Source organism: Dreissena polymorpha, chromosome 13 (genome assembly GCF_020536995.1).
Source record: "Dreissena polymorpha isolate Duluth1 chromosome 13, UMN_Dpol_1.0, whole genome shotgun sequence".
Lineage (NCBI taxonomy): Eukaryota > Metazoa > Mollusca > Bivalvia > Myida > Dreissenidae > Dreissena > Dreissena polymorpha.
In genome coordinates this window covers 56,606,372-56,627,704 of record NC_068367.1, presented here as the reverse complement: position 1 = coordinate 56,627,704, position 21,333 = coordinate 56,606,372, and the positions used below count along the sequence as shown (strand labels likewise).

At 34.6% G+C, this 21,333-nt stretch overlaps 2 protein-coding genes across 2 annotated transcripts in view; one reads left to right on the top strand and one right to left on the bottom strand.

Moving 5' to 3' along the window:
- Nucleotides 1-1,753: 1,753 nt before the first annotated feature.
- LOC127856232 (uncharacterized) lies at nucleotides 1,754-7,236 on the top strand. Its single transcript, XM_052392326.1, has 3 exons — nucleotides 1,754-2,010; nucleotides 2,337-3,345; nucleotides 4,110-7,236. Exons 2-3 carry the CDS (start codon nucleotides 2,466-2,468, stop codon nucleotides 4,469-4,471), a joined length of 1,242 nt encoding a protein of 413 aa, XP_052248286.1. The 5' UTR covers nucleotides 1,754-2,010; nucleotides 2,337-2,465; the 3' UTR covers nucleotides 4,472-7,236.
- Nucleotides 7,237-8,087: 851 nt separating this feature from the next.
- LOC127856227 (double-stranded RNA-specific adenosine deaminase-like) overlaps nucleotides 8,088-21,333 on the bottom strand; it is a 120,979-nt gene continuing 107,733 nt past the window's right edge. The window contains exons 12-14 of the mRNA XM_052392319.1: nucleotides 17,407-17,589; nucleotides 16,423-16,660; nucleotides 8,088-14,472 (exon numbers count right to left, since the gene is read on the bottom strand). Coding sequence (XP_052248279.1) covers nucleotides 14,247-14,472; nucleotides 16,423-16,660; nucleotides 17,407-17,589 — 647 coding nt within the window. The 3' untranslated portion in view covers nucleotides 8,088-14,246. The remainder of the gene's footprint in view (nucleotides 14,473-16,422; nucleotides 16,661-17,406; nucleotides 17,590-21,333) is intronic.

Genomic DNA, 21,333 nt, shown 5'->3' with positions numbered 1-21,333 from the left:
GAACGTATAATTTGACACATTGATTCTGAATTGAAATCAGCTATTATATCTGCTTTATAGGATTTAATCACAAAACTGGTACATATTCTGATATCAAATGACTGATATATAGGCTGGTATCACATGACTGATATGTAGGCTGATATCACATGACTGATGTGTAGGCTGATATCACATGACTGATATATAGGCTGCTATCACATGACTGATATGTAGGCTGATATCACATGACTGATATGTAGGCTGATATCACATGACTGATTTATAGGCTGATATCACATGACTGATATGTAGGCTGATATCAAATGACTGAAATGTAGGCTAATATCACATGACTGATATGTAGGATGATATGACATTACTGAAATGTAGGCTGATATCACATGACAGATATGTAGGATGATATCACATTACTGAAATGTAGGCTGATATCACATGACTGATATGTAGGCTGATATCACATTACTGAAATGTAGGCTGGTATCACATGACTGATATGTAGGCTGATATGACATTACTGAAATGTAGGCTGGTGTCACATAACTTATATGTAGGCTGATTGCACATGACTGACATGTAGCTGATATCACATTACTGATGTGTAAGTTATTATCACATGAGTGATAAGTAGGCTGATATCACATGATTGTAATGCAGGCTGTTTTCACAATACTTGCTTAATTTATCCGATAACAGTATTTGTAAGTAGGTTATTGTCTCATGAGTGATCTGTAGGCTGATATCAAATTATTGATATATAGGCATATATAATGTGACTGCTATGTTGGTTGATATCACAAGACTGATATGTAGGCTTTTGTATCATGACTGCTTCATTGACTTGCTATGTTGGCTCATCAAATGACTGATAAGTAGGCAGAGAACTGATAAAGCTGTTACCAATTGTATTGCTTTATAGTATGATATCAAAGTATTGCTATATAGGCTGATATCAAATGACTGCTACATAGGCTGGTATCACACAACTAATAATTGGGCTGATAACACATAAATGATTTGTAGGCTGTTATCACAATTCTGGTATGTTGATTCACACCACATCACTGATATGTAGGCTCATTTCACATAATTATATCACATGACCGATATGTAGGCTCATTTCACATGCAGCAACTTTTCGCCGCATTTTGTTAAAACAGTCACGACAGCAAAACGTGCTGCTCACGCAGGAAGCCATTTTTTCTGGTCATCTCAATCGAATTTTTTAGCATCTGCAGTTATCGATTAAAAAGGTTACGAAACACTTTATTTGGCATTCGTATTCAGCGTCAAAATCATTTCTGCGAGATTGCTTTTTTTTCACACATAAAAAAAGACACATGCACTATGGTTACAGAAGGACACAAAAATGAGTGCGAGCCGTAAATTATTATTTTTTTTCCATTTTGAAAAAATAGGTGCGGGAAATCCGACGACCAACAGATCAATTTGGAGTGGCCTAAAAGCTGCTTTGATGGTGTATGAACATGCACCTCATATGATTAAATAACAAGTACTGTAACATGAACTCAAGTACTGATAGCTTAAATGTTTATCAGTAAACAGTAGAGTCCAAAATATTAAAATATCATATCAGTTGATTTTAGCCACCAGTTGCAACAGTGTTATTAAAAGATTACAGATTTCAACTGAATATTTGCACTAAAGTGATCAAGATGGCTACATTTTCTCAATCAACAATGGAAACATGCTCAGATTCTATTATAGACTTTGTTGTTCGCTGTGTCTTTAGCACAAAATTGACCAGTGGGCGGAGTTGTACTGCGATACCTGTCAGAAATTTTATTGTACAGAATGTGTCACTCTTCATGGTCAGTTATTTGGGAAACATGTGACGTATGGAAGGGGAGACACAAGTAAGTGGCCAGCGTCCAAGGAAGTGCAGGATTTCCTTCTGAAGTGTGACCTTCATGAAGACAAACATCTAGAAATGTACTGCAATGACCACAGTCAGCTGTGCTGCACTAATTGTGCTTTCCTCAATCACAGGTAACTCAGATATATACATATATATATGCGTTCAAAAATGATAAATGCTGTCATAAAAAGACCAATTAATTCAGTATTATTCATATATATTGTTTTTAAGTTATTTTTGTGTGTGAAAAACATGAAAATAAAAGTACAATGATGACTAGTATTCATTTTTTGCTTCTTCAAAATAAAAACCAGTATTAAAATTACTGTCCATATCTTATTACCTGTAAAAATCATTTTAAAAACAATACAAATATTATGAACAAAGGTTCAGACATATTTTTGCATAATGACCATTTAAACCACATACACATATTAAAAAGTTATTTTCATTTCAGACGGTGTACTAAAGTAACACTTATATCTGAGTCAGCCAGAGGACCTCTGCCAGACTCGCAGCAACTATCAAGAAAGATCCAAACTATACTCGAAGAAGTCAAGAAACTTGAGGACCATTGGAAACCAACATGCTGACTTTGCAAGCTTCATACGACAAACTATTAGATGAAATACGTGACACAGGCCAGACAATAAATATCATTTTAGACAAGATTGAAAAAAACACTATACAAGAGCTAGATGATAAGATGACCAGTCTAAAAGCTTCTATTAAGACTGATTTAGAAAACTGCATCAAGCTTAAAAATGAACTAAAACAACTCAGTGGCGCAATGAAGGACATTATTGATAAGGGCAAAGCAGAACTCACATTTATTGCAAGTAAGAAATGTCTAGAACAAGTAAAGCAATCTGAAACTTATCTGAAAGAATACTCTGTTCAGGTAGAAAGTTCACTGACATTCCAGGCAGACAGTGATGTTCAACAGTACTTGTCTATATTGTCAGGTCTTGGGAAGATTGTACTCAGTACCAAGGAAATATTAGTGTTAGGTGATCCAGACCAGGTATTCACTATACAAGGAAAGTCAGAGTATAATGTGAGCCTACCAAGTGATTCAAAAAACATGGTCTTCACTATCAGTGCCATCTGTGTTCTCTCTGATGATGAGATCCTTGTTGCAGATCATGATAATAAACGAGTTAAGCTACTCAATCATCAATACCAGGTGGTGGGACATTGTGATTTAACTGAGAGTCCATTGGACATGTGTAAAATCACACCAAGTGAAGTAGCTGTTACTGTGTCTGGTTTTGAGGTCCAGTTTGTCTCTGTGAATGGTGGGCAGCTGGTTAAGAGCAGGAAGTTACAGTTTGAACATAGCTGTTATGGGATTGCTTATGATGGCACAAACCTGTATCTCACCACAAGCACTGCACTTTACAAGTATTCAATGAAAGGAGCCCTGTTGAATAAAGTGTATGAAGATACATCAGACCGTTACACAGGTAAAATTTGGTGTATATATTCCAATAACATTTGAAAATTATCATAAAATATGATAGAAATATTAAAATTGTATTACTGGTATACATATTTACACAAAGGTCAATTGTTTTACCTTTGTACATTTCAGACAATTATGCTTGCAAATAACATACATAATAATTGTTTAATTTGTAAATGAAAATCCTTAACAATAAAGCTCTTCCTTTGCCTACGTATTTTCACGACTTTTCTTTCCTGTATGGGACTTTTTCATCGTTTTAGGAGTCTAATTTAAACAAGCAAATTCGTTGAATTGATATCCCCCGCCAATATGCTTCTTGACACAAAAAGCATTTTTTCAAGATACAAAGGGCCATAACTCCGTTATTAACAGATGGTGTATAACGCCACTCATACCAAGTTTCAATGAAATCTGCCAAAGCACTTCCAAGATATGGCTCCGGACGGACAGACGGAAAGACGGACGGACAGATGGACGGAAAGACGGATAGACAACGCCAAAACAATATCCCTCCGTCTATGGCTGGGGATAAAAAGACAGACGGACTGATAGACAACGCGAAAATGATATCCCTCAGCCTATGGCAGGGGATAATAATGCCACAATAATAATCATGTCCGCATGCTCTGACTATGTCAAGGAGTACATTAATACTAACTTGAGAGAATGTTATTGTACATAATGAGGTTTGTGTAAGAATATCTTTATTAGCATAATAATTCTATAAAGAAGTCACTTCAATGATATGACTCTCTTTTACAGTATGGAAGTGTGCAGTGAGTCCTTCAGGTGACAAGATATTTGTCACCAACCCTTTCCATCACAAGGTCCTCACCCTGGCCACAGATGGCACAGTTCTTCACACCTTCACCAACCCAGACCTGCGAGACCCAAATGGTATCCATGTTACTGATCTGGGACAGGTTCTGGTCTGTGGAGAGTCATCCAAGACTATCATTCAGCTGGATGGTGAAGGCAAGAAGAAGCTGGCAACTCTTGCTACCAGGAGGGATGGACTAGCTTACCCAATGTCAGTCTACTTCAATAGGAGCACAGCATCCTTCATTGTGGGACAATTGGAAAGGAACAAATTCCTAGTGTTTAAAGTAAAATATTTTTGTTAAACCAGTTTCAGTGCAGACATTTTGGAACAAGTACTGTCAACAATAATTCTTGGCCTGACCAAACTAATAAACACTGTTACATAACATTACATAATTCACATGGATGATTAACTGTTTTGCCAAGTTATGTCATATCTGTGAATATGTTTAAAAAGTACGTTCGTAATGAAGTTCTTGGCATCATAGATCTATTCTTAAGTGTAATGTTGCAAGGAATCAACTGTATTTCGTTGACGATTATTTTTCATTTAAATTGTATATAATCAGTGTATTGTTGTATTCTTGATCTAAATCTCCAAAATGACTCATATTTAGATACATGATTTACTTGTGGAGATTTGTTTTGATCTAATATATTGTGATGATATTGTTATGCAATGTAAAAAGAACTGCATAGTGCGTTTTGGGACAGTTTTTATTAATCAACTGTCGGAACCATTTGCATTGCACTAACAATAAGAAAAGTTAAACAAAATGCAATTGAGATCAGTTTGAATGAATTGAAATCACTTCTAGTATAGTTTAACTGTTACCATGTGTTCTGTTCTAAACAATATGTAGAGTCATAGCAAGTATGTATTGCACAGTTTTCCGTTTTGTTGTTTTTAGATTTTATATTTGTTGATGACCATTTTATATGTCATTACTTATGTCAAAGTGTTATCTGCCTTTCCTTTCATTACATTAACTAGTTCTAGTTCACATCCACCTTTTATATGTATGAACTGTATTCAAATATATACATTTTCATTCAATTGCATAATCAAATATTCATACCTTTGGTATTTACTATTTTGTGCCTATTTACTATTTTGTGCCTATATAAACACTTTTTTTTTTAGTCTTTAATTACCACATTTCTTACTACCGTGCACAACTCGTTTATTGCATTTAGATTTTGTGCTTTCTTATTATTTAGCAACTGTCAGAACTATTTGAATTGCTCTTATAATAAGACAAGGTAAAGACAATAGCTCATAACTTTAAAAAAAAATAACCTTGACCTTTGACCTAGTGACCTGAAAATCAATAGGGGTCATCTGCGAGTCATGATCAATGTACCTATAAAGTTTCATGATCCTAGGCCTAAGCGTTCTTGAGTTATCATCCAGAAACCATTTTACTATATCGGGTCACCATGGCCTGGACCTTTGATCTAGTGACCTCAAAATCAATAGGGGTCATCTGCGAGTCATGATCAATGTACCTATGAAGTTTCATTATCCTAGGCCTAAGTGTTCTTGAGTTATCTTCCGGAAACCATTTTACTATTTCGGGTCACCATGACTTTGACCTTTGACCTAGTGACCTGAAAATCAATAGGGGTCATTTGCGAGTCATGATCAATGTACCTGTGAAGTTTCATGATCCTAGGCCTAAGCGTTCTTGAGTTATCATCCGGAAACCATTTTACTATTTCAGGTCACCCTGACCTTGACCTTTGACCTAGTGACCTGAAAATCAATAGGGGTCATCTGTGAGTCATGATCAATGTACCTATGAAGTTTCATGATCCTAGGCCTGAGCGTTCTTGAGTTATCATCTGGAAACCACATGGTGGACGGACATATGGACGGACAAAGACCGGTCACAAAAGCTCACCTGAGCAATCAGGTGAGCTAAAAAAACAATACACTTATATGTTAATTATGTCATACTTTATTCCATGTTTTCTTCAAAGAATGTAAGAATCAACATTACTCTAGAGATCGTATTAACAAAGTGTATGAATAATGCTAGAACCGTACCAGTTACAAACAAACAATGGTATGAACTACTAATTCTACATGATTTAAGTTAAAAGTATAATTAAATATGTTCATACACTGTGGAGAATTTGCAGCATTTTCAAAGAAATGTTTATATTCATTTCTAAAACTGCTTCTTTTTCTTTAAGGACCATAATACTAGTCAAGAATTAAATTTGTTTATTTGTACTGTTAAAAAGTTGTTAAAGAGAGTACTCACGATTTTGTCAAATATTTATGAATTAATATAAAATGTGCAAAAAACTGAGTATACATGTATTTCAATTTAAATTAAAATAAAAGTCAAGATTTTGAAGAACTTGAGTCGGAAAATGCGAAATAAGCCAGATATTTAATTCTGAAATCGAAAAAGTCTGTACAGTCGAATTCGCCAGCATGTATATCATGCATGTATGATCAGAATCTAAATTTAGTTTTAAGGATAATTTAAATTTCCTGCAGCGATATCTATTCATACGACACACGATCACTTACTCAGATCCTAATAAAAGGACAATGCTTTGGTTATTGTAGGAAAATATGCACGAAATATCTTTGTAACAATCGGCTCGGGGCGCTAATTTGTATTTGCTGCATTTAATGAAATTCGTCTTCAATGTATAATTTTTCTTGCCTATTTTGTTATTGTAACATATTTTTATCAATGAGTTGCGTTCTGAGAAAACTGGGCTTAATTCATGTGCGTAAAGTGTCATCCCAGATTAGCCTGTGCAGTCTGCACATGCTAATCAGGGATAACACTTTCCGCCTTAACTGGATTTTCGTGTAGAAGAGACTTCCTTTAAACGAAAAAAATAACAAAAGCGGAAAGTGTCGTCCCTGATAAGCCTGTGCGGACTGTACAGGCTAATCTGGGACGACACTTTTCGCACATGAATTATGCCCAGTTTTCTCAGAACATGACTCCAATATATTACAATTTAACACATATGAAAATCGTGCATACTCTCTTTAAGTTCAATGAGGGTATTGGGTAAAGTAAAAGTAAATATTTTATTTAATTTCATATCAACTTATTTTGAATAAAAAATACATCTTTTTAAGCAATACAGTAAAATCTGACGAAAATTCATTTTAATATAACAGCAAGTGTTATACACTTGATAATAATGGTACAACACTATCTTGATTAATGATTGACAAATGTGAATATACATAAAATTCATTAAAAATGCATGCCACAGAAAAAGGTCTTCCTTACATAAAATGACTGAATGCCGTTTTTGCGACTCACATTCAACAAACACATTCAAACAGATCAAGGGATCCTGAGTCAACAAAAATACACAGAACAAATTGAATTTATCTTAACAAAAGTACCTGATAATAAACTTAATAATAAACCAATGGCTTGCTATAAATGATTGTGTGTAAGTACATGACAATAAATATTTAAGAAATTATTTTTGATGATTGCTCTTTGCCATTTGAGTACTGTACTAGACCCTGACCCCCCCCCCCCCCCGCCGATGAAGCATGTAGTAATGTGAAACAAGCTGTAACCAAACTATAATAACAAAACAAGAGCTGTAAGAGGACAGCCCGCTCAACTATTCGAGTGCTTGACATTATAACCTAAGCCATCATGGGGATATTGTTCATATTCAATAATTTATTAGACGATCTTTCAAAAATAAAAAAAGGAAAAAAAAAAAAAATTGGGGGGGGGGGGGGTGAGAGGGGGGTATAATGTGGGGTGTGGTAATTTATGAGATGATGTTGAAAAAAAATGGGGGGGTGTAGGGGGGGTGGGGTGGGGTGTGAGAGGGGGGTATAATGTGGGGTAATTTATTAGGTGATGTTTATGTTTAAAAAACAATAATTGGGGGGGGGGGGGGTTGGGGGGGGGGGAGGGATTCTAGGTAGGGGCGTGGGGTATTGTTTGGGTGGAATCCATTGTGGTATTCAGGTAAGTGTTGTTTAGTCAAAGTAATAATAAAATGTGATCATAAATAAAGAAGTTATGGCAATTAAAGCAAAATGTTCAATTATCTAAGTGTACAAGGGGCCATACTTATGTAAAAATTCTTGATACAGTGGTCTGCTCTTGTTTATAGGTTGGGGTCATGTTGGTAAACAAGTATGAAACATATAAAACAATATATCAAAGGATATAGGAAATATTTGGGGTAGTACGCAAACTTTTACATAGATTTATCAATAATATGCATATTCTAAGTATAAAAGGGGCAATAATTATGACAAAATGCTTGATAGAGTTGTCTGCTCTTGTTTATAGGTTGGGGTGATGTTGGTAAACATGTATGCAAAATATAAAAGCAATATGTCAAGGGACAATGAAAATAAATGGGGTAGTACAACAACTTTAACATTTGCTGCATATTCTAAGTGGAAAAGGGGACATAATTATGACAAAATGCTTGATAGAGTTGTCTGCTCTTGTTTATAGGTTGGGGTCATGTTGGTAAACAAGTATGAAAAATATGAAAGCAATATGTCAAGGGACAAAGAAAATATTTGGGGAAGTACGAAAACTTTAACATTTGCACGCTAACGCAGATGCGGACCCGGGGTGAGCAGGATGGCTCTACAATATATTTCATATATAATGGTCGAGCTAAAAATGGACCCAGGGTGTAGACAGTGTTTACCATTATTTGACATTTGTATAGAACCACAATACAATAATATCTTGCCTACCAAATATTACCCAACTAGACATTTTGGCTTTGTTGTTTGTGGAAAAAGTTATTTTTCTACATCATAACTTATCGGACCCCACGGTTTGGCCATTTTTAACCCCCAGATCATCATAAAATTTTATTAAATTTCTTAAATCAAATTCTAATATACAACATCCCATACCAAGTGTGACCCATCTGCACATTGTGGTTTCAAAGATGCATATTTTCGCTTATTAAGTCTACAGCAATCCTATTAATATTACAGAAATTTTACCTTTGTATACTGTAAAAATCATGCATGCACAACTTTATAGGGAATAATCCAAGCAAATTTGAATATTGCACTTTGAAAAGTGTAGGAGAGCTTATCCAAACAAATTTTCCTTTTTATGGACAAACAGACAGTAAGGTAGGCAGCCAGACGTTCGTTCATAGTGATTGCAGTATATTCCCTCCTTTACTTTTCATTGGAGAGGGTGGGGGTATAATACATATAAAGTTGCCTGAAAAAAACTTGTACTGTTCAACTTTGCACCACACTACAATACTGAAATTGTTCTATTATTCTTTAAGCATGTCATGATTAACATCTACTTCTTGCATACGTTTTTCAAACATTCTCTTGCATGCAAGTCTTATGAATGAAGAAAATACAAAAATAGAAACATGGTACATAGAAAAATATTTTTAACAAGGGCGTCATTACTTTTGCTGAAAGTAAACAAATGCTAACAAACAGTAAAACACAAACAGTAAATGCTTATAAAGTACAAGCCTTTTATGAACTCCTTTTTCTGTAGCATGACAAAGAAAATCAGATGGCACAAGTTGGTGTTCAATGTCAATAGGTATGTACAATTATGAAAACATTCTGGCATAATATCATGTATACATTGCAAGTCATTCTTTGGTCACTTAACCATGTACACAATACAATTCAACAATAGGAAGTACAGTCACATCATTAACCCTTTCCCACTAAGAAGCAAAGTGAAAATGGCTATGTGAAAACAGCATAAAACCTGAACAGCCTGCGAGTTGTAACTCGCAGTCTATTCAGGTTTTATGCTGTTTGCTGCTCATCAGTATCTAAGGGTTGAAAATGAAGCCTTTAAAACCTGAATTTAGTAATAAAGGTATCTAATTAAATTTAACTTTCAAAGGGACTTCAAATGCGTGCACATACGTATCTAAGTGGTAAAGGGTTCTAAGAACGGAGTTGAAAGGTTCTATACTTAAATTTGAGCCTAGTCCCGGGAAAACAGGGCTTAATGCATGTGCATAAACTGTGCACAGATTAGCCTGTGCAGTTTTCACAGGCTAATCATGGACACTACTTTCCACCTAAACTGTTATTAAGTTAAAAAGAGACTTCTTTTATATAAAAATCCATAAAAACGGAAGCGTTCTACATGATAAGCCTGTGAATACTGCACAGGCTAATCTGGGACAATATTATGTAAATGTATTAAGCCCCATTTTCCCAGGACGAGGCTCATTTATATTTTTACTTGCAAAATTGCATAATAAATGTTTGATACTCCATATCTTATCATCAATACACTTTGTTCAAGCTTTCAAATGAGTTTCGAGTTATTAGATGCATATTAAGTACACATAAAATATTATGTCATTACATATTATGCATATTTTATTCCAGTCTCTTAGCATACTGTTTGATCAATTGTACAGTATGTAAGTATACCTAACAACATCATAGGAACTCTACCAAATTGTATGAGGTATAAATTTTTACTAAAGATATTGTACAAAACAAATGTTTGCAAATCAACAGTCAAATGTACAATCGAGTACAAAAATCTAGATTATACAAGTCGTAAGCATTATACATATTTTTAGAAATAACATCTTGTTTAAAACAATGTAAGTTATAGTAGATTAGAAATTAAAACCGCGTGTATATACACAGTTCAAAAAATTAATTTCAATTAAAAAAATGGTCATTTAACACTCCATCAGACTTCAAGACCATTTCAACAATACAAACAACCAGAAGTAAAGAAATAAACAAAATACCAGTAACTATTTTGATTCATCTGCAAAAATCACAATAACCTGCTACATCAATCAAATCATACATGTACCATAAACACCAATCTCTAAAACATAACAATGACATTAAAAATGCGAGAAACTTCCTTACACAAGCTATCTGTAGGTAATGTTATTAGTCTTTATTTCAAGGCATCAATAATTCATCAAATTTTGTTTGGTAAGATTCATTGCAATGAAAAATGTATTCATCTCTCAACTAATGACACAACACTTTAATTCATTAAGAATTACAATGTTTCTTCATAATCATAATTAAAGTTCTAAAATTCATACAGAATAGAAAAAATCCTATTTACAATACTCTGCATAAGAAGTTACCAAAAGAATACACACAAATGTGATTATAAAAATTATTGGATCCATTAGGATAATGGTGTTAAAATGGTGTGGCAAAAATATTTAAAACAAAATATTTAAAGAACGTCATGCGCCACAATTTTTGCCATAAAACAGTATGTAAAATGCACCAATAGTGCTACTATCAATAAGAATACATGTACCGGTATTGTACAAACACAGAGTCTTCTTTAAAGCTTAACAATATTAAATGATTGTAAAAACAGTCTAGTAATACTCAGCATTGTAATACTGAAGTTATACATCTATGCAAATGATATGACATTAAATTGTTTTTCTTTCTAAGTACAGATAAACAAAATTTAATATAAAACAACAGATGTGTTTGTCAGAAACACAATGACCCCCAATACGCCGCTTTGAATTTATTTATTTTAATTTTTTGACCTTTGACCTTGAAGGATGACCTTGACCTTTCACCACTCAAAATGTGCAGCTCCATGAGATAAACATGCATGCCAAATATCAAGTTGCTGTCTTCAATATTGCAAAAGTTATAACCAAGGTTACAGTTTTGAGACAGACACACAAATACACACATACAATGACAGACGGACAAGCCAAAAACAATATACCCCCAAACATTCGATCCGGGGGCATAAAAATCAGTCATTATGCTTACTATAAGCCTGACATTCCTGGGCTGGTGAGATGTTTTTTAAGTTACTAGAAATTAATTCTTTATTCTGGGCTACTAGATTTCATTTATCTGTTCCTATGGAGGCATAATGATTTGGGCATATTTTGTTTCAGTGAGATGAATCTTTGTTCTAGTGAAAACAAAAATACTAAATTATATAAATGAAATACCAAAAAAAAATTACTGTTTAAATTGTTACACTGTATCGTGAGCCAGCTACATCGCCATCAAGATCTGTGGACTGCCAAACCACAATACAATAAAATTACAGTGCAATTATAAAAAGAATGGCATAAAATAAACATACAAAATAGGTAAAATGGTTGTTGCAAAATCATTTCATACACATTGACTTGAAATCTCTTGTTTAAAACCAAATAATAGACCATAAAACATTCAATTATATTACAAAATCTCTTAAGGTCTGAAAATGTTAACACAGCATTTCAACATCATGTACATGTTTATGTAAATTAGATGATTCAAACAGCATTTCAAGCATTGAAAATCACTACCAAGTTTTGGATCAAACATTTGCAGTTTGTAATTTTTGAAAGCGTTCGAACAAGAAGTCAAATAACACTATATGAAATTGAAGATGCCCAATTTTTAATAAACACCTTTCAACAGTTTCAGAAAAAAATGATTTTTTGAGTAATTTCCTAAACAATGAATAACAAACAACTGACCCCAACAGCTCATGTTAGTATGAATTAATAAAATACAAACATTATAATTTTATCATTATCAAAACTGTGAGAATTATCAAACTATGTCCAACCATGTACAAAATTATAACCTGAGGTTTTTAGTACCATAACGGATACAGCGACTTGTACTATAACACAAAAGTCCAAAGTACATAACTCGTACCCAATTTCAACTTACATGATCTAAGTACTGAGATTGTATTAATAATACAGTCCACTTTCGTTATCTCGACATTGGATATCTCGATATTCTCGATATGTTGAAGTAAGCTCAATGTCACAACTTTTTTCCTTTATTATCTATATAAATAAACATCGCATATCTCGATTTTCGTTATGTCAAATAATTCGATATCTCGATATAAAATTTTGTCCAGAGTCCCTATTTTACATGTATTTACTGTGGTTTATCTCAAAGTGCGAATAACTGTTCCAGTGTCGGCAAAAGGTGAGAAATTTTTGCATTGATACTTCACCGTCCCGCTTCACCCGGCTGCTCCCGATACTGTGCGGTAGGAATTTAATCCGTTAATTGCATCAATGATCACACGTGTGTAATGTTGTTAGCCATTAACACTTGAGTAAGGCCTGTCACTTTAACATCAATTAACTGCAATAATACACAGCCTGCCAAAAGGTCGAAATACGATTGTTTTTACAAACAACATTCCAAAATGCATTGAGTTATATTTTTTTATTAATAATCGATTGAACTTTGCATTTCAAACTACAAAATGTACATGTACAGTTCAGTATTCCGAAACGTGATTTACGCATGTTCAGATGGAAAACCCTCGTCTTGATTGGACGTCAACTGCATCATAACTTTAAATAGCAACATTACTGGATGTTTACTCGACAGTTTAGTAAAATTATAACTGCATGTGTTCATGCAATTCTGTTATACTTAAAACGTCATTTTAAGCATTTAAATAGCAAAATTAATCGAGCCTCGTAAAAACGCGTATATATCAGGTAGAGAGTATTATTCCACACGGTGACGGTTTTAGTTAGACCACTTAGCAGGTATTTAGATGTTAAAAACAAGGTTAATTTTCGTCTCATTTTTTCTTTGAAAATGCCTAATTGGATATCTCGAACTCTCGTTATCTCGATATTTTTTCTTGTTCCCGCCGACTTCGAGATAAGGAGAGTGGACTGTACATCTCATTATTTATTTAACCAGCCTTCTACATTTAATTAGGCAATTGATTCACTATTTCTTTTAAGAAGATATAATAGTTATTTGTAGACATAATAGTTATTACTTAAAGGTATAATGAATAGTACACATGTTCTTATACAATGCTGTTTACTATCATTTATATGGATTCCCATATTTATTGGTAGCTTTAAACAAGAAACACATCTATGAACCATGTCATGGCTTAAAACTTTCCAGCTCAGACGCAAAGTAAAAATGTCTAAATGAAACCAGCATAAAACCAGAACAGCTCACGAGTAACTTGCAGTCTGTTCAAGTTTTATACTGTTTGCTGCTTATTAATATCTTAAAGAAAGGTCTTGAAGCCCTGTCTGGCACTACTTTAATATGCCGAAGAACACTATGACAAGATATTAGCCAGTAAAGCGCTCCATCTCTTGTGGCATCCGAATCCAGGAGCCGTAGTTCTGCTCCATCATGCGCTGTCGGAAGGCCTCCTTTGCCAGATTGTAGTCGTCCGCGTCAAGTTTGTACATCTTGTAGGTCTTCATGGTTGTTGATTTGTCACTGATGATGCTCCTGTGATACCACAGCAGCTTCCGCTTGCAGAGTCTTGAAGGCCCCTCTGGCTTGCCAATACTGTACCATGTATGGAAATAACTTATACATATTATACGTAAACAAGACTATTGGCAAGCAATATGGTCCCCTACCGGTGAAACTCCATCATTGTCAGATTTTTTTATATATATATTTGTTGCCATAGCAACCAGAATTATTAACGTAAGAACAAAATGAAATGACGTGCAATATCTCCATATTGCCATCTATCCATGTTTCAAGTTTCATGAAAAAATATGAAGAACTTTTAAAGATATCGCAGGATCCAGAAAAGTGTGACAGACTGACAGACAGACTCACGGACACACAGAGCGCAAACCATAAGTCCCCTCCGGTTTCACTGGTAGGGGACAATAAGCACTTTATGTATTGAAGTTGCTGTGGCGTATTGGATATGGTGCCAGCCTAGCAACTGGGAGGTCAGATTCGATCCCCACTGTGTGAGTTTTCTTTAGATCTCCTTCAAAGACACTAGGTACTGGTTCTACCAAGGAAACGGACCCGAGAGCGTTTAAATAAACCCAAGGCTTTCAATGCAATAAGCTAAATAAATATGTTTATTATATTAACTAAATAAGCACCTAAACTAAAAAAAGCACTAAATATAAAGCAGTATATATGAGAAATTATCAAGTAACACGGAATAACAAGAGCCTTGTTACAGACAAAACAGCATGGTTAAATGTTGTCAGAGAAAGAACAGGATCTCCCTTAGTTTCATAAACCTAACTTAAGTGATTTGTTGTTACATGTATGGCTGGATACGGATGTTAATTTTCAAATAGCGATCACAATTAAGTGATGAAATTAAATTGAAATAACATGCATTTTCTTCATATTGCCCTCAATTATGATAACTCATGAGTATCATCACTCTAGCTTAAGTGCTTTTTGAGGTGTCAAGGGTCCAGATTTAAGATTTCAATTTTTCTATATCCATAGCAACCACAATTTTTGTCTAACAAAAATCTGATATAATGTACATATTTCCCATATGATTCTTTATTTGAGCCTTGTTGAATGTTCTAAGAAAACTGGGCTTAATGCATGTGCATAAAGTGTCGTCACAGATTAGCCTGTGCAGTCCGTGCGGACTGCACAGGCTAATCTGGTATGACACTTTACGCACATGCATTAAGTCCAGTTTTCTCAGAACGCGGCTCATTTATGCACTGAGTTTCATTAACCTAGCTTGAATACTTGTTTAGTTATTCAGGATCAAGATTTAAGGTTCCATTTATTTCTGTAACCACAATTACTCCAATATTTCACTTAAGAAATAACTAAAACAACTTGAATATTGCCTGAATGGAAATTTATCCACATACAGAGTTTCATTAAGCTGCACTTAGGTACTTTTTAAGTTATTGCTAGACCCATATTTTTTTGACAGACAGCAGGACGCACACACAGATCAACAGACAGACAAAACTTAAATAAAGTTCATATTCGCCATATAACGCTCAATCCATATACAGAGTTAAATCCAGATTTGGATGGACACACTGACAAATTGGAGGTATACCTATTGTCTGTTCCCATAACAAAGGAAGAAGACTTAAACTATGATTTATAAAAATAAGTTTAAGTGCCAAGTTATACATTTGACTCTTAACTTTGACCACAACCTAAAACCAAGGACAATTGGTGTTGCACGCGCCACATTGTCAGGTATCAGAGAATAATTATTTTCCAAAGTCAGGGTGAGAACAATAACTTGCATTCCCTCAAATGAATAGAGCTTAAAACCTTGATGCATTCATTTGTACCGAAAGTGCATATCTTTTTTCATACATGTAATATACACCATCACAATTCTTAAGCAGCAAAATATACCTCTTTAAAGTCAGGCCTGTTGACCCATCAGTAATTTCTGGATGAGATTGGAAAGGTATAGCTAAGAGATAGCAGGTAACGTCTTTATGACATTAAAATACACCATCACAATTCTAAAGCAGCAAAATATACCTCTTCAAAGTCAGGCCTGTTGACCCATCAGTAATTTCTGGTTCTGAGTCTCCCATGGTCCAGTTCATGCAGTATGACCTAGCCTTCTCCACCCCACGCGTTGTCTGAATCTTGGGAACTCCGAAATCTGGGTGGTTCACACGGTAACCGGGAGGCAGTGACCTTGACAACGGCTCCCTCTTAAGGTCGATGCGGCAACACAGGGCACGGGACAGATGGCCTGGGTTGAACAGATCTCCTGGGAAAGTCAAAGGGGAAAAATATTTCTGAAGTATTAAAATGCTCCAGACATTGTTCATGTTATTTTTATGAACAGATTTCCTTGAAAAGTAAAAGGGGGAAATATTTCTGAAGTATTAAAATGCTCGAGACATTGTTCATGTTCTTTTTATGAACAGATTTCCTTGAAAAGTAAAAGGGGAAAATATTTCTGAAGTATTAAAATGCTCGAGACATTGTTCATGTTTTTTTATGAACAGATTTCCTTGAAAAGTAAAAGGGGAAAATATTTCTGAAGCATTAAAATGCTCGAGAATGTGTTCATATTCTTTAAATGTACAGATCTCCTTGAAAAGTAAAACGGAATAAATAGTTCTTAAGTACTAAAATGCTCACACAATTTGTTCATGTTCTCTTTTTTGCAATAATAAAGCCTAAAAATAATTTAAATACAAAGAATTTGTAGTTGATAAAAAATACAAATATTCTGTATGTATCTCTATTATTAAGAAACAATTACAAATTGTTCATTTAAATAAATTTTGTGTTGAAAAAAAAAATACATTACAAATTGGTGTCGACAAACAAAAGAAAATCTCCCCAACTTATCTTGTTTAACCTGAGTTAATCGTCCAGTGATTAGAGGTAAATATCATGTACTGTTGTTTACAGCATCAACAACCTGAAACTTGCTTGGCAAGCATGTATTGGCCAATTGTGTACTGTACAACAAATTATATTCAGTATCATTCTTTAAACACTTACCACATGTGATTGACTTCAGATATATGGGTTGAAACACCTGTGAGAGCAGGGCCCCCTGCAAACCCACAACATTCCACATGCAGATCTTATCACTGCAGGACATGATACGCAGTCGTCCCCCATGAACAATGCCATCATAGGTCTGGCCTACTTCATCCACCATAATGGGTACAGTTCCTTCCCCTGAAATTATGTAACTTTCCATGAAGAGTTTCAAACAGCATAAAGTTTCTTCCATTGAAATGGTACCAAATAACATACAGTTGCTTCCCCTGAAATAATATCAATTACAATACAGTTGTTTCCCCTGTAATAGTATTAAATATTGTAAAGTTGCATCCTCTGAAATAGTATAGTTGCTTTCCCTGAAACGGTGTCAAATAAAATACAGTAGCTTCCCTGAAATAGTAGCAAATAACATAGAGTTGCTTCCCCTGAAATAGTATCAAATAACAAAGAGTTGCATCCCCTGAAATAGTATAAAATTATATAGAATTGCTTCCACTACAATACCATCAAATAAATAATATTTGTTTCTCGCCTATCACAAAAAATTGCTTAACATTGAACAACATTACTTACTTTTTCTGAAATAATATAAAAAGTTGCTTGCACTGTATGCTTTCAAATATGTGTGTATTCATTAAAATAACAAGAGTTCATTATCCTTAAAATCTATCCTTTCCTTAACAATGTTCAGGTCTTTCCACAGAATTTAAAGAATGTTCCAGTCTGTTTCTTTTGCTAATATGAACCAAACATATTTTGCTAAGTTTGTGTGATATGTAAGGGAAAAGAGTTGACCAACAGCGGATACAAAAAAAAGACAAAAACAAACATCCATAACTTCACCTGCAAAACTGATGTTTAAAACTTAAAACTTCTCTTTGATCAATAATTGATATCGAGATGAGAGCATTTAATGAAATTTTTCAGCACAGCCTTATATGCATATTTTGAAGCAACTAGAGGTAATCAAGTTGGAGGGAATCAACAACATCAACAAGAGCTGTGTTTGTGAAACACAATGCACTTTGAAGCCATACACAAAAATGTATTTGACCTTTGACATTGAAGAATGACCTTGACCTTTCACCACTCAAAATGTGCAGCTCCATGAGATACACATGCATGTCAAATATCAAGTTCAATATTACAAAAGTTATGACCAAGGTAAAAGTATTGGGACAGAATGACAGACAGACAGACAGGCCAAAAACAATATACCCCCGATCAATCGATCCCGGGGGTATAAAAACATGTGTGTGTTCTAGCTGTAATGTTAGCCAATGGTCAAGGGGCAGTATCTAATAAATTCAAATCAAGGGGACAATGATGGCTTTAAAAATACCTACAAATTCAAATCAAGGGGACAATGATGGCTTTTAAAATACCATTTAAGAAAGACAATTAATATAAATTACTTTTGAGCAACCTGAAGGTCAATTAGTGTCTTTATCATAATTAAACACAGACTATCTTTAAAAAGGTATTTTGCGTATATTCTGACTTTGAAATGAAGTTAGAACAAGAGCACCGAATAACGGGTGCCACGTTTGGCTGCGAAAGCTTGTCAATTTTTTTAATTTTTTTTAGAGGTCACAGTGATCTTGACCTTTGACCTAGTGACCCAAAAATGGATGTGGCATGTAGAACTCATCATGGTGCATCTACAAATGAAGTTTCAAAGTTGTAGGTGGAAGGACTTTGATTTTAGAGCCAATGTTAATACCTTAACAAACCTTGACACGGACGGCGGACACAATGAGTTGGCTATGACAATACCTTGGGTTTTCTCCGAAAACAGCTGAGCTAAAAATTACGTTTCTAAATAATTAAAGTGACAAGGCTATTGTCAAGCAATATGGTCCCCTACCGGCTCCAAAATTTGTCAGAAATTCCACCATTTTCAGATTTTTTAATATATTTTTTTGGTTGCCATAGCAACCACAATTTTTGACGTAGGAACAAAATGAAATGACGTGCATAATGCCCATATTGCCATCTATCCATGTTGCAAGTTTCATGAAAAAATATAAAGAACTTTTAATGTTATCGCAGGATCCAGAAAACCACCATTTTCAGCAGTATTTCTAGTCTATTTGTTGCCATAGCAACCATAATTTTTTACGTAGGAACAAAATGAAATGACGTGCATAATGTCCATATTGCCATCTATCCATGTTTCAAGTTTCATGAAAAAATATTAAGAACTTTGAAAGTTATCGCAGGATCCAGAAAAGTGTGACAGACAGACTCACAGACAGACAGACAGACAGACAGACTGACAGACACACAGAGGGCAAACCATAAGTCCCCTCCGGTGAAACCAGTAGGGGACAAAAATATAGATTTAATGGTTGTTGTTGTGTTACTTTTACTTGTTACTATGCATATCCACCTCATGAAGTGCATTTTAATTCAAACCACACAATAATGTTCCTACATAAAAGTTATACTACGTGAGATCACATCATATGTGACTCCTCATGGCTTATTGTGAATTTATTTCTTCACCATTGAAATATATTATGTCAATATTTGACTTTCACCCGGTTTTCTTTCAACACATTAAAATTAAACTTCATGAGAAATGTCATGCAAAAATCAGTCTTACAACTTTGCAGCGAGATTTTCTCAAGCCCTGCCTGCACAATTGCTAAGTCCGGATCAAGAGAAACGTTGTCCGCTGTAAAAATCACACAAGGTTTCATGGTCTCATTTGGTATCTCCTGACCAGACTGTGAGATGCGCAGTCTGGCCTATAGCTAGCTGGCAGAATGTGGCATAAGACCCATTTTTGCATGACCTGGGTCTTTAACTATCGCATTGCGTCTTGTAAATGCAACATTTAAGCACAATACTTTTTGATAGAAAATTGAAGTCAAACTGTGTTATTCATAGCAAACTGGCAAATTAAAGCTATTAAAGCTTTCAGGAACGATTTCCAGATGAGCTGATCAAGTGCGGCAAACATTTGTGGTTAGATAATCAAACCAATTCCCTCTTATTATGACACTATAATATTTCGGTAGTGTTCGTTTTCTCATCTTAAAAGCAATACTGTGCTATTAATGTTTATCGATAGCCAATTCTGTCTTCGCCTGACGATTTAGTGACAAAATACTATGAAATTCTGCGAGAAGGATTTAAAAGTGTAATTGTAACTGGGCCGAAATGTGTGTCCATGAACATACAGAGAGTAGTCCGGAATTCATTACACTGAACAGTGTAACATCAGCCAATGAAATATTCATATGTATTCATTCTTGTCTGGTGTCGTTATATAAAAGGTCATTAAAGGTAAAAAGCTGGGTTAAACAGCTAAGCTGAATGTAATGGTTAAGTTTCTTTTAAATCAAAATTTCTTCAATTCAGGTTACATCTTGATGATTTTAGAACATCTATGGAAAAGATTTCACACAGATGAATATGCACATTAAATGCCAAAAATTTTCATGCCAAGCACTTATATATGAATCACACTCATTAAGGAACAAATGGACAAGTTTGATGATTTCCTATACATTGGATTTTCTAAGAAAAATTACAAACCACACAATCAAAATTCAAGGAAATTAGCAAGCCATCCACTAGAAATGATTTGTAAAAACAGTTTCATCTTGCAATGGGCCAATATCCTGTTGGAACAGGCAAAAAAGACATCTATGACAATTCATCACTTAAGAGAACAATAGCAGGTTAAATGCTCATCTTCTGTTTTAGAACAGATTGGAATATTAATTGTTTCATGTGATTGCAAAAGAAAAGGGCCAATGTGGGTTTCAACATCTTCATCATGATGATGATCATCCTCCTCCTCCTCCTCATCATCATCATCATCACCAGCATCTGCAGTAACAGCAGAAGCAGCAACAACAGTGACATCATCAATTACAGCAGCAAATTAACATCAACATTACTACA